The 14,442-nt window shown below is 40.9% G+C and overlaps 1 protein-coding gene across 2 annotated transcripts in view; it reads right to left on the bottom strand.

The window, feature by feature from the left end:
• Window positions 1–14,442, bottom strand: part of PALB2 (partner and localizer of BRCA2) — a 107,928-nt gene that overhangs the window by 71,700 nt on the left and 21,786 nt on the right. For both annotated transcript variants that reach the window (XM_078664800.1, XM_078664799.1), the window contains 2 exons: window positions 11,160–11,259; window positions 1,285–3,090 (listed from right to left, as the gene is read on the bottom strand). In XM_078664800.1, coding sequence (XP_078520926.1) covers window positions 1,285–3,090; window positions 11,160–11,259 — 1,906 coding nt within the window. The remainder of the gene's footprint in view (window positions 1–1,284; window positions 3,091–11,159; window positions 11,260–14,442) is intronic.

Here is a 14,442-nt window from a genome sequence, read left to right as displayed (position 1 = left end):
AAATGATACTTCTGGGAACTGCAAATTTTTAAACATCATTTCTGTATTTGTTGTCTTGCACAATAACTTTTATGTGATATAATGAAAACAAGAGTATGATGTTCGTGTAGGATAGCCATCATTCACACAGCGTTTCTGTTAGTCACGTAGGAGAGATCCTGTCTTTAGCATGCAGTGAAAGTCATGGCACGGCCAAGCATTTTAAAAAGTTCTCTCAGTATGACCGTCTTTGCCCATAAAGCATTGCCACACTTCGCCTATATATTAAGATGTGCACACTCTAAGCACATGGGAAGACACAAGGATCATTGCATGACCCAGTGATGTAAGCACAGTTATCATAGCAGTCATGCAGTGCACTATTTCCCTCTGCATGCTTTGTTATAATGTGCATAAAGCAGAATGTTCCTCTATACTTTTATCAAAAATGCGTATAGCTTTGACTGTTTTGCGGTAAAATAATTACCCTCTAACAAACATTTACTACAAGTTATCATTAGTAAGAACTTGCCAACAAATTTGATGATCATTTGTTTTACCAACACTTTGATCAATATGTACAGGACTCAGTTCCTCGAGACGGCCAAAATAATCACAATTTTACTCATGTGATCACAGCTACTCAGTTGAATATCCCCGGAAACTGATGCTGTTTTAGTTTCCTTTTTCGTCCTTATAATGCCACTTCTAGTAGACTGAGAACGTTCTGTCACCATCATAATCTGAGCAAAACATACACCTGTACATATTAACTTTTAGTCAGGGGGCTCATTTGATTGGACCTCACAAATATTAAAGTGTAAAAGAACCAAGATCACAGCCCGTATTATGTTTACATTTATTTCTCTCATTACACAGTGGAGAGTGTTTCAGGTCCTTTTTATACAGTATCTAGTTCAAGAGGGGCTCACCCAGCCTGGCAGAAGTACATCATAACAATCAAATTACAATACTATATTGTCAGTTCCATCCTATTTGATGTCCAAACACCCTCTCAGTTATCTACCCGAAGCGCTTTTCTTCGCTACCACAAAATCTTCAACTTCAACACACATGTTTTTAACATCATAGGAACCATCCCAACATTAGCATCAGTCATGCAAGCACTCATTGTAAAACTGAGCCATGTGTCGGCTACTGTTCCTGTGTTGGGGTTTTATTCTAATATAAAGCATAACAAACAGATGTACAGTATTCTGTTAAAAAATACTCAATAGAACAAACACAAAATTCAAACAGAAGTGATCATCCCCTAATCTGAACATTCCCTTTTACCACTCTCACCTTTTCCTCTCTTTCGATGCAGATCGGATAGTAGGGGGCTTTGTCGAGGGGAAGGCTCTACAGCAATCGAATTCTCGTCTGTCGCACCAAGAGGTGTTCCCGGAGCCTTTGTGCGGATCCAGGTACACCTCGCTCTTTGCTTTGGAGTTCGTCGAACATTAAATCCCAATTCAAAATCATTCATATCATCAGTGGGAATCTCCATATTAGTGGGGGAGTTCCTTTTTATTACAGGCTTGGTCCTCTCCTTAGTATTGCCACTGCCATCTGCAGGTGGTACAGCTACCATCTCCCGGTCTGTCTCCACTCTGTCAGCGAGTAGTGTACAGCTCTGATGCAGCAAGTCAGTATTCTTGTTTGGTATATGCTCCTTCTGGCTTGGAGAGTCTGCAGAGCTGCTGACCGATGAGTGGCAGTGTGAATCTGAATTGTCATTTTCACCAGGCCCATACCTCCCATCCAATTGAGATTTCCTAGTAAACCTGGCTTTCTTTCTTCCTCGCCCTGAGGTCCTTCGCTTCACCTTTCTTTCACGGTTAAAATTGTTAATTTTGGTCATGGACACACTGGATGTGGGAGTCCCTTGGCTGGGTGTTTTAGAACAAGTCCCAGCAGTGGTTTCAGTACCAACATTATCCTCAAAAGTCTCTGGAATCAACAATTTGGAACATTTTAATGGCCTTTTTTGGTTCAAGGAAACAGAATCTACTTTCTCTGCATCAGCAATGACCTGCTTCACCTTTTTACGAGAACCTTTCCTGTTTGTACCTAAATGGCTCTGGATCACAGCATCCAGGTCTACCTTCCGCTGGCAGCTGGACATGCGGCGTGTTGTCCTGACATAGTATTCCACAGGAAATAATAGACCCTCGACCAATGTACAGGAATTGAGTGGGCTGTCTACTGTGACAGATGGGAACGCACAATCTGGCATGACAGTGAGAGCCGTAGTCTCATCTCCTGCGTGCTTTGGGGATTGTTCTGCAACAGGGCTACTGATTAAAGTTCTTCTGGGCTCGGTAATGGTGGGTTTGTACTGTGTATTGAACACGTTCACATTAGAGTTGGGACTTCCAATAGCAGTACCTTTCACCGACTTGCCTGAGATGCAAAAATAAGAACCCAGCTCCACATATGACCCTTTGCCTTGAAGGTTCTCTCCCTCTGGAAATGCAGGCACTTCTGATTCCCCTCTATTAACTGGTGAACCTGGAGTCGGGCTAATGTAAAGAGATGGTGTGGATTCCAGACTTTCAGTACTCAAGTCGAGAGGTGATAAGGGATGCAACTCTGCTCCATCGGTGTCATTTTTTGGAGGTCTGCGGACACCTTCCTTTGCAGGTGGAACATCTGATGTGAGGATGTTCATGTCATGCCTCTGCCCTGGAGGAAAAGTCTCTCCCACTGCAATCTCATCACATGTGGCTCTTGTGGAGCTACCTTGAAAACTGACATTGCCCAGGGCCATCAGATCTGCCTCTTGATCACTTGAGCTCTTCTGTAAAGTGGTACTTGGTAATGACACCTCAAAGGAGGGAGGCGCAGAGCCCATGTCAGTCTTTTTCCATGTGGATATAACCCTCCTCAATTTCAGGCGACTCCTTGGGGTGGTTTCTGGAGTTTTATTACTGAGTTCAAAGGGTTGCTGGTCATCTTTATTTTCAGGAAGATGGCTTGTGCTTGTGACTTCCCCAATGCAGAAGACTTCAGGCTCCAGATTGAAGGTCACAGAGGACTTTCTCTGTGTCTCACCTTCGGAGCCACTAGCAGTGGCCGTCAACGCAGACATTACTCCACGTTCTGGATCTAAGGAGAAAAAGTAAGTGGTGAGTGTAAGCATTCTGAAAATATGACAATTGCCATTGTGTGAAATCCAGTGTAAAAATGTTCTCACTAAATATTTAGTATTCACATTTATCGTCAAACAAACTTTTGTCTATTCATTCAGGTGCTGCAGGTCAATATGCCTTTGGGAGGCAAGTACAACAGCACTGCAGAATCCAATCGACAACCCCCACTGGAGCACTGTGTTTATATTGTGCAAAGCAAGATTAGCACAACACATACTCCCAGATCAAAATGACTGACCAGGTGAATGCACTAGTACCTTAAAATTGGGAGGCTCTCACTGCTACCAGCAGGGGAGGAAAATAAGTCAGTCAGGGTCAGAGCCTTGAATAGCGCCATAAAGCTATTAACATTTGTATGTCTGAAAGTGTAATCTTTCTTCAGAAGAAACTAAACTATGACCCTTACCAGAAGTGCATCAAATGGCTCACTTTATATCATGGCTTTTCAATGAGAAGGAGAAACTCCAGTGAGGTTACACAAGGTTTTCTGGAGAAATGACACACATTTTCAACATATGGAGGCTGGCAAATTCAATCCATTATTCATTAATTTCTCTTATTTGTAAAAACGTTCGAATGTGTCAATGAGAGGAGCATACGCATTTTTACACACCCAACTAGAGACATCCCGAACTATTTACGAACCCCATCAATAACCACAATGCTGTTTGAAACAGGGCTAGAACTCCAAGACTGAAACAATAGTAGTATTAAGAAAAGGAGTTAAAACAAATTCTATTGTAACATCACTGAAAAGTAAATAAAAAGAACATTAAAACACTTCTCATTTTCATATAGCAATTTGACAAAAATAAGATAAGATGTAAAAAAAGTTTAAGAGTTGCTAATGGGATTTGGGGTTGGAGGGAGAAGTATACAGAGAAAATTCAAAGTTGGCATAAGGGTAGGTTTTTGGGTTAGATTTCGGATAAGAAATACAATTAGGGTGGAGATAAGCATGAGTCAAAGTGTCAAAAGCATTATAATGATATAGGAACTTGCTACAGAATTATACACTAGAAGGCATTTTAATACATATTGAATCTTGGAGTATTTTTTTTAGGGGTGATTCATACATTTTCTTTTCATTCCAATAAAGATCATACCATGTGACTGAATTCACCCTGCATACATAGGTCTCATATCCAGGTATTATAAATAACAAGAATCTGTCAATGAGGTATTTAATTAACACAAATAAAGACTGTCTTCAATTGTAATGGTATCTTTAAAAACATATAATCAACTAATTCTGTACACAACATGGCTTATAAACTGTAGTTATGCCAGTTCATTGAGAAATAGCTCCATCAATCATTAACAAATACGACTGTAAAAAGGAACAAAAAAGCTCAGTACAAAAAGTGGCCACACAGTGAAAGTGATATAGACAAACGTTGCTGTGGATAAGAAAAAAGTCAGCAACAGACTTTGAACAAATTTGCAGAGTAAGAAATGTTCAATGTCCATCAGTATATCTATACAAGCACATCACATTAAGTTTTGTTTAGTCTAGATTGTAGAGACAGTTTGACTCTTTCATAAGATATGGCCCATCATCAGTTCGATGACGTACAAGTCTGAGCACAAGTTCGAACAAGTACCATGAGCTTTTGGAAAAGGGTGAAATCAAACCTCAAAGGCTTTTTTCCCAGTAGGTGGTCCATCCATTTGAGGATGTCTTAATCCCCAATCCAAGATGTTGCTGTCTTTTCTTGTGATTACAGTTCCTGATTGAAGCACATGTATACGACGTTCTATGAGAGGGTGATGAATCCCAACAAACTTGGTACCTGATTTTCCGTAGTGCTCTTTACTCCTTGCTACTATTTTTTCTCAGATTTTTGCTTCAAAGTATTTAGTATTAATTACCTTCTTGAATCTACTCCTTTCTCCTTCCTGATATTAGGAGGAATTTGGTGTCTTGCTGATAGCTCCAGCATGACTCGGCTTCTATCAAGGATTACAAGCTTGCCAAAGGATGATTTCCTCTTTATGGGTTTCCCTCCTTTGACCATCTAAAGGAGACAATTGACCTCTTTCAAGTATATTATTTTGAGCAGGCTGGCACCGTGGTTAATGAAAGGAGTATCTCTTTCCTTGGCCAATCTAGCAGGGCACTCAACTAACCTTCTTAACATCCAGACTTTGACAAATATGATTATTCCCTATTTTGGTTATAACTATGTGCAAACTATCCAATTATCGTACTTTAAATGAACCGTTTTAAATCCTGTGTCACCTTATTTTTGCCGCCTTTATGTGAAGTACCCATCTTTATAAAAAAAAGCAAGGTAAATATGCAACTGTCATTAAGTTTGCTAAGCTCGCAACTCAAATTCATAAAGTGTGAGGAATCAAAGTCCTGCAAAGCACCATATCTATGTCCCTCTTCCATTAAGTTTGCCCAGTGTTATCCCTTCCTCTCTCTAACCTTTAGAGCACACCTACTTAGTCTTGCACAACATCCACTAAAAAATCTTGACCAGAGTATTTCCCCTGATATCTCCCAAACTGATGAGTTTTCCAAATTTCTATCCAGAACACAGCCAAGAAATGGGTTTTCTAGATCCTCTGGCGCCAAGGACAGAGTAAATATGCCAGCCTGAGACATGACCCAGTAGACTGCAACCACCTCTCAAAACACTGAGCATTACTAGAGAGAGGTGCTTCCTAGCTAATGATTTGTCTTTCATGATACAATATATGGGAGACTGGAAGGCTCTGGGTTCCTTTAGGAGACCCAAAGCTCACTAGAAGAGCATGGGGGCAGTAGAGAATTCCCTCTAAACAGATGTGTGTATTGATACATTCCTGAGAGATGGTGGGACACACACTGGAGGAAGAAAGCGCCAGGCTCTTCAGTACAATTCTAAGGGATCTTTTCGATTTTGAGAGAGGCCACCTGAAAGGGGCCTGGGCACATCCCAAGGAAGGAGTTGGGGGCTGAGAAGAGAATCAAAGTATGGCTGGGGCCCGTTGATAACCCTTATATGCACATATCCCTGAGGCGGTCATCCAGGTGTGAACCTCTAGTCACTCCCATGGCCAGTGTTGTAGGGCTATAATGATCAAACAGTACCTCTTGTCTGACCTATATCTCTTTAGAAGTGGCCTACTATGGCCTCATGACAGATACCTAGCACAGACCTAAACAACAACAAATTCTTCAAAAATACATGTATTTAATAAATATCATTTTTTTAAGTCATTTTAAGATTCATTTGATATTTTCTTTTTAATTAGTCATACCAATTTATTGTTAACCGAATTTTAACATTTTATTCACAATTTATATATACAAAGGATAAGCCATGTGCCATTGTACAAATGCAATACAATCAATATCTGTGTGAAGTACATCCTATAGAAAAAGACAAATCATACAAAAATCAAGAATTCTTATAATAAAATGTAAACATAACCCCAATCTTAACCATCAAACAATCATTCACACCAGTCAAAACAATCACATACACACAAAACACTCACGCACAGAAACATGGGATAACGTGGGAAACTCCTCTAATTTACAGATGACATACACTTTTTTTCACAATTATGTGGCTTGATTTAATTCAAAAACTGTCCACTCAAGTGTTGTCTTTAAAGGGTTTCCCATATAGACGGTCGCGGTCAACGCACGTTTCGGTGGATAGGCTTTGTAACCACCTTCATCAGGACCATAGTAATTGTAAAATAAATCTCATGTGTGGACGGGGTTATCTGTGAAATAACAAAAAAAGGGTGTTGGTTTTCTAATTTTGCTGCGCTAGGGGATTCTCTGAGACTAGACTAAGTAAAAACAGCCAAGCAATTAGGAGGAAATTGGCATACCTAAGCTCAAACCAGTGATGCACGCACACACTGCAGTCTTTAAAGTGATCATCAAGTTTGTGAGTCCAGTGCAGCTGCAAGGACTAAAAGCATGTTCCATGTTGTGCCTGAGCATTTGGGATCTCGTTATAGCGAAACCCCAAAACTTAGAAAAAGAAAATACAGAACCTCTCAACTAAATTAAGAAAAGAAAGAAAAAAGATACTCGTAGATACCCATATGTGAGAAAATCTGATCATGCGAGGTAGAACACAACATCTTTCATAGTACACCTTATATACTGAGAGATACATCATCCATCTCAGTATCATTCTGTATTTTTTTCTGGGCAGACAAGATAGCATGCGATATAGAGTGTGAGCACTCTCACAGCATCTGAGAACTACTACGATATTTGGCTCTGCAATGTAACAAAATTAGAGTGAGCGAGGTTTCATAGCTCTATATTTGGCTATGACTAGGATATAAGGCTATATTTTATTTATGATCTTACCCTATAAATGGCATGCAGAGTAAGAGCTCCGTCTCTTGCTCTGTGATATTACATTGTCAATCCAGCTCTAGCAACATAATGGGGTAGGATATAATTTCTGTGAATAGAAAAGTGCAAAATGAGGTGAGTATCTGTAAATCCAATGGCCCATGTAAACATAGTCATTGGGTCTTGTCCGATATACAATATTACGTATTGTGACTAAGGACTCAGTCTTATCACATTTTTACCAACTACTATGCTTGAGCGTATTTCATGGTATAATAGTACCAATAGTGGCTCTTATAGCATAGGCATTGCAGTCTGAAACAGCATAGAAACACTGATAGTAGTGCTTTTCTCAGTGCCATTAATAATATGGTGCTGAAGCCTTTGTTGCTATATGCTTTAGACTATTGACTGGCATTATCAATTAAAGGTAATTTAAAGAAAAGAAGAGAAATATGGACAAAATGTCAACTCTTCTCCATATGGGAGAGCACACTCCTTTATAGATCTATCTGACTCTGCTCAACCCGCAGTATCTATATACTTACCTTACCCGAGTGCTAAGTGCACTAACTACTGCTATGATATTTTACAATAGCGTCCAACCCGACACATGATCCCAGTCCTTACCATAATCGCTGATGATTCGCAAAGTGCTACCTACGTTGTCGCGTGTACCACATTTCTCTAACCTGCTCTGCTAGAAACAGGTTTGGGTACCGGAGAGTGCTCATATATTGAGCACGCAAACTGATGAATAATTGTCTTCACCTGGGTCAACGTTCACGCCAGCTGGCGTGATGACGTTTTCATCGTAGAGGGAGATGGAAACACCATCTCAGAATGATTTAAAATGCTAACATCGTGGGGAAAAAAGAGAAGCGCCATCTTGGAGTGATATAACGCCCAAAAGTACACATGAATACGGGTAGGGGTGTAATGTGGTAATTTTTTCCAATAATGAAGGATATGATTTAAAACATTAACAGAATGTTATCAAGAGGTATAAAGCAATCTGTCATCATTCAAAGTAATATTAAAATATATAGCTTGTTGTTTTGAATACTAAATATCTACCCCTAATGTTTATCTCTAAAGTGTGCGCCATGTTGGGACGGCTAGTTGTCAATTTAAGGATAAAATGCGACATTAGATTACAGATGGCTGCTCTATCCTGATAATATGTGCATACCTCTATGAAAGGCAAATCCTAGACAATATATTCTTAGTAAATGCCTTACAAACCTTATAAATAATAGGTGAAGTGGGTTCATGTTGTATGTTTTCAAGGGGGGTATTTAAGTGATTATCAGATTTGAAGTTGAGCCTGGTGTGACAGACTACTTTCTGGAGTAAGGGCAGGGTAGAGAAATGGGCATTTCAAAAGGAGACGGACCCCCCCCAGCACAGATGTCAAAGACTCAGACCCTAAATCAAATTTTTGTGTCTGGAAATGGACTATAAGAAGGGGAGCTAGAGGGCCTCAATATTGCCAAGCAGCAAAGTGGGCTGTATGTCGAGGAAGAGAAGTTCTGCAAGACTTCTACCAGTGACAAGGACTGAGGACTACAGTCTGCTAGTCTCCCAGCTGGGCGAGGAGACATCATCCAGGGCAATCCAAGACCACCTGCCCTGGACCTTGGAGCACCAGTACCAGCCAGCTTGCCAAGACCAGTGTGCCCTGTGAGGAAGTGGAGAGCACTTGGAGGGAGCTAGTGGATGATCCTAGCGAGTAAATCTCCCTAGCTAGGTGTGTGGAAGCAGTTGCTTCACAGATAAGGTCATTGCCCGTGTGCAGACTCAAGTCGACAATGCAGGATATCGGAGGGGGGCCGCCGTGAAGTTAGCGGTTGTTGCAGCAATCAGGCCAATGCCCGTGTGCAGGTTAAAGTATGCAATCCTGGATGCTGAGAAAGGAAGCAGGAGCAGCAAAGGTCATCACTTAGTTTCGCTGATGACGGAAGACTGCTGTGGTGACCAGTGTATGCCTGAGCCCCAAATGAAGCAAGCATCGGTACTTGAGTGATCATTGCCCTACGTGCGAGAGAAAGAGAGCAGAGAAAAATACTGTGTCTTCGGAGGAGCACTGCGAACAACTAGCTGTTGCCCCTGCAAAGCTGAGAGTGTTACTCACTGCCAGCAGCCACTGCGGACCTCCATGATGCCCGAGCGTGAAATGCTCCTGAGGACTTCGGTAGAGCAACCCCAGCAGGACAGGGTAAGACAGATCATAGGGCTGAAGGGCCCAGGAGAATGTGTTCCGCCTCTTAGCACCAAAGGTTCTGGGGCACTTTTGTCTTTAGAAGAGGCAAAGTGGGACTTCTAAGCCTCAGAATTTTAATGGGGCATAAGCTGAATTGCGCCTACTGTGAATATGCAATAACCGCTACCAAGAGAAAGATGTAAATGTGATTTAGGACCATCCCTATCTAACTCAAGAGTACTGACTGCAGGAGTACTGTGCGTATAACTTTTGTATGCAGAATATTTTACTTTGTGATTATATATAACTACTTCTTTTTGAAAAAGAAAGTATTTGACTGGACAATCATTTATTGCTGCTATTGAACGTGTTGTGAGCCTTTGTTCACCCCTACATCTACACCCCCACCCTCAGCCCATCCACCCCCAACCCCTGCGAAGCCTTGGACTATTACTGAGATTCAAATACTGAAGGTGTATTTGGCCCAGTCAGGACCCATAGTAAGTCAGGCTCTTGAACATTAAGTCAGGCTATGGAATATTGGGGAAAAAGGCCTCAACTCCCACAGTTTGGCCCAGTAGCTCTTGCTTGCCCTGTGACCTTCTGAAAGGGTTTCACCCAGCCTGATGATTTCCAAATCAATCCTAATAAAAAATATATACACCCAGGGGCTTTCACTCAGCCTCCTTCATCCAGTAGTCTTTTTAAGGGGTTATCCACATTTTGCTTCCAGCCACCCCGGCATATAATATGGCACAAAGATTCAGCCCAGTTCATCCATTGGTTGTCTTGCACTGGGAGTGACAGCATTTTCACTGCTCACATGTGCACGGTTGCCTGAAAAGAATTCCAGTTCACTGAAAGAATTAAAATACCTGGACTGCTGGTCCACTCTTTTTTTTTTACATTTGTTATCTGTTTTCTAAAAGTTTTCGCATACTGGAACTATATGTAAAAAAGGTTTTAAAAATTGCACCCTTGCCAAAACTTTGCCAAAGCATGTTAAATAAAGTCTTGACTATATGTCAAGCCTGCTCTAGTTACCAGTACAAAACCAACACATTTGTAAGCCCATGCATTTCCAGATATTGATAGACATATATTCTTTGCAAATTAATTGTAATTTATTTTCAAGAAAACCCAGAAACAACTCCACAGACTTTCGGATTAGAGCACGTCAGAGAGCACTGCCTGGGAAACATATTTCATGACAGTCGGTGATTGGTGAAGTTCGGTGATTGGTAAGGGTCTGTTCTGAAATGGTCCTATTAACTCCATTAGCCACAACTGTATCCTTGTCAGAGAGATTTAGTGGCTACGGTAAATATTGTGGGGACTGATGCCACTAAGGGTGAATTTGGAGTATCCTTGGGCTTTTGGTCTGTTTGCAGCATTTAATCTTTTATGGGTTTGCTTCCAACGTTTGACAGCATGATTTTGGACCTGGTGGGACTTGTATGAAATTGCTCTTACATTCTCTATGAGATGAGATCTAAAAACCTACCTGTGAGGCCCATTTCAGCTTCTGGTTGGCTGAGGATTCGGTTTTGCTCCTCTATTGTTTTCTTTACATGTGTTTTAACCCGCTCTGCTTTCTGTGATCTCTGTGTAAAAACAATAAAAAACCTTTTTTTTTTTTTTTTTTTTATAAACACAACCAATCATCAGTGTAGCTCAAACAAAAGTGATTTTTCACACTGCAAGTTCTCAACTTAAAATGAAGCCTTACACCTCTGAACTTATGCAGAGACAACAGTAGGGAGTGGGAGAGGAAGTGAGCAGTGGCATTGTCTTTGGATTTATACTTGTCCCACTATAGTCTATGCTGGAAACCAAGAAATTATTCTCCTAGATTTGATCCCATATTAACGTAGTTCATTTTTAAATGTCTAGATGATAGACTACATTTTTGTCTATTAGCACAGCATTTAATTAGACACTACATATCCCCAACAATCACCACCACTCACTTTATATCGTATTGAAAAACAAAGCAAACAAAAAATGTTACACATAAAAAAGTACATAAAAGTGCCATGGAGAACAAATCATAAATGCTAGTAGCTGCCATCGCTTAAGTCTCACCTTATCCATCGACCGTACTTTGACTGAATTCAAAGACACGTTTAATTAAACTAACCCACGTTCAGTGATCTCAAAAATAGCGCTGATGGCATTTGGACAAGGGAAAGACTGCTTTCAATTTTAATGTGCGAGTTCCTCATTTGCCGCCAAATTAGATACAGCACAAAATATAAAATACAGTAATACTAACTTTAACAATGCAGGTAAGCAACTTGTTAAATTCCATACCACTGGAATATCAAATCCTACAACTTAGATTTCGTACATGTATCAAAGCTGAAGTCTTAAAATGTTACCAATGTAATTTAGCAAGACAATTTGCCTAAACTGGCTTCAGCTATGGTACCAGATTCTAGAAAGTAAAACTGCATAATGAAGGGAATAGAAGAATACTTTAGCACTCTGAATATCCCAAACATAGAAATGTCACTCCAGGCATTCAGTTTACTCTTTCTTGCATCCACACAGTGCCTGTCAAGCCCAAAGCTATCAGCTATACAATGGCACAAAAAAAACAAATCCCAGATGCATCAATTCTCACAGGTGTAGCATTCAGAAACCAGCTGTGTGTATTTATTCAGAAGTCTCATTAACGTCATGGGGCAGCGTTACATGACATCAGATGACTTTCGGACATGTATGACATCACAGGAGGGGCCATCAATGACATACTACAGTACATTTTTAAAACAATTGAGAACTGGAGGCTGCAGCCTGTTTATGGTTAATGGAAACAAGAACAAAACACACACAACTGCCAACGCTAACAGAATTTATACTTATAAAATGGTAGCAACCATATTTTAAATAACACGGGTATTTTAAATTGCACGCAACTCATAGTTTGGCATGTAAAGTTAGAGCTAAACATGATTTCTGACAAAGTTGGAGATTCTTTTTTTGTTTTTTTAGAAGACATTGTATTAAAAAACATACAAATAAAAATAATCAAGAAATATGGAAGTTTAGCCAAAAAAAGATAACTGGTTCCTATACAAGCAGCAGACTTCTCATTATTCTGTCCATGTGAAGGCAAAAAGAAACTGTAGGACATGGTCGGTGGGAGGGAATACAAAGCAACACAGACCATACAGGAACAAAGCATTTCCATCATTACATTGCAGAGGGGGTGAGGCAGTAGGGATGAATGTTTACAGAGGGGGAGAGAGCAACAGTGAGGCTTTGGAAAGGTTGTGGTCATGAGGAAGGACAGAGCTGGGGAAGATTTGTTTTAATGAAGGAGGGGAAGAGCATGACAGCCAGGTGCTTACACCTGCTCTTGATTTGCCACGTTGGAAGCTTCTAATGTTGGCAGCTCATGCACACTTTGAGATCATTACAATTTCACCCTCCCAAGGGATGAGACGGGTTTACTTTTGGAGATATCTGCATTGGTGTGTGTTTCTTCCTTATTTCTTTCCTCACCTGGTTCCATTTCCTGTGCGAAAATTGAGACAGAGAGCCCTACCCTCTCCAGCCACCAGAACAACTAACACTTTCACTTCAAGCAGGGAGGAACGTGATCTGTGCGCAATATGTGCACAGATCGGTGGTATTTGTGCGGTGGTATTTGTGCGCTATACAAGTGTTATCAACATAACACAACATGTTCACACAGACAAGCAAAGGTTTGACCAACAATGGATATGGCTCTTTCTTGTCTTCTAATCAATCTCATCAGCCAAAAGCCCTACTTGGCATTGACCTTCATTCCTGCATATTGCCCCTCCATCCATGCATCACATGGAAAAAATGTATGTAGTGCCAGCTCACTGTACTATCAACACTGAACACTGCCAACTCACATAGTATTACAGGAGTCGGAGTAGAAAAGTGTGAGATGGCCCCTTAGTAGATCTTAACATTACCATCTGGTAGAAGCCGGAGTGTCTTTCCAAAAGGTGACAGCGGCACACATTCCCAGCTTCCCACGCATTCCCATTCAAAACATTGCAGATGTTATTGACAACTTCTCAAAAGTGTCAGCATGAAATATACTCTGCATTAGCTTATCTTCCCATAATTCATGCCTGCAAGCAACTATACGAAGCAAGACTGCATGGCCATGGACAGCATTGAACACGTTACTTGCCCATTCCAGACTGGGAAGAGTAGAGGTATTCAGGTGTGAGGAGAACTGTATATGATGTTATAAAGCAGGAGCCATAATGCAGGCTTCCTCTTGGAGTTTCTTTTTCGAGCTGCCTACCCATACCACCCTCTTTCCAGGGAACCTGTTTCCAGAGAAAACAATCACAGAGGTCTTTACTAGGCAGCTACAACAAAAAACCCTATGTGAAATCCAAACCGGAAACCCACACATTCCATATTACATACTCAGCCACAGAAAAATAGCTGCAAAATGACAGGGGATACCAGATAGTTTTGTGGCTTTTCCTAGACTCGTTTAGGCTGGCTGTTTCAAGGACTCCCCTCGCTTTTGTTTTACCCACCCACTTTGGTTTCTATTTAGCTTCTGTACTCCATTCCAGGAAGGTAGTGGAGGCATGCAATCCACTTTCTGGGTGAACTACAGCCCACCGCATTTACAGCTCTTACCTGTCTGGAGGGGATTTCTGCGCCTTCAGGGGAGCCAATGAGACTGCTGCTCCTCTGAGGGCACTGTAGGTTTTCTGAGTGACTGCCATGTCTTATGCGGCTGCTCAGCAAAAAATGTTATTTTTAAAAACAAACTCCCAAAG

The sequence above is a fragment of the Lissotriton helveticus genome, chromosome 10 (assembly GCF_964261635.1).
Source record: "Lissotriton helveticus chromosome 10, aLisHel1.1, whole genome shotgun sequence".
In the NCBI taxonomy this organism is placed as follows: domain Eukaryota; kingdom Metazoa; phylum Chordata; class Amphibia; order Caudata; family Salamandridae; genus Lissotriton; species Lissotriton helveticus.
The sequence above is the reverse complement of the archived record's forward strand: the minus strand, read 5'-3'. Positions and strand labels throughout refer to the sequence as shown.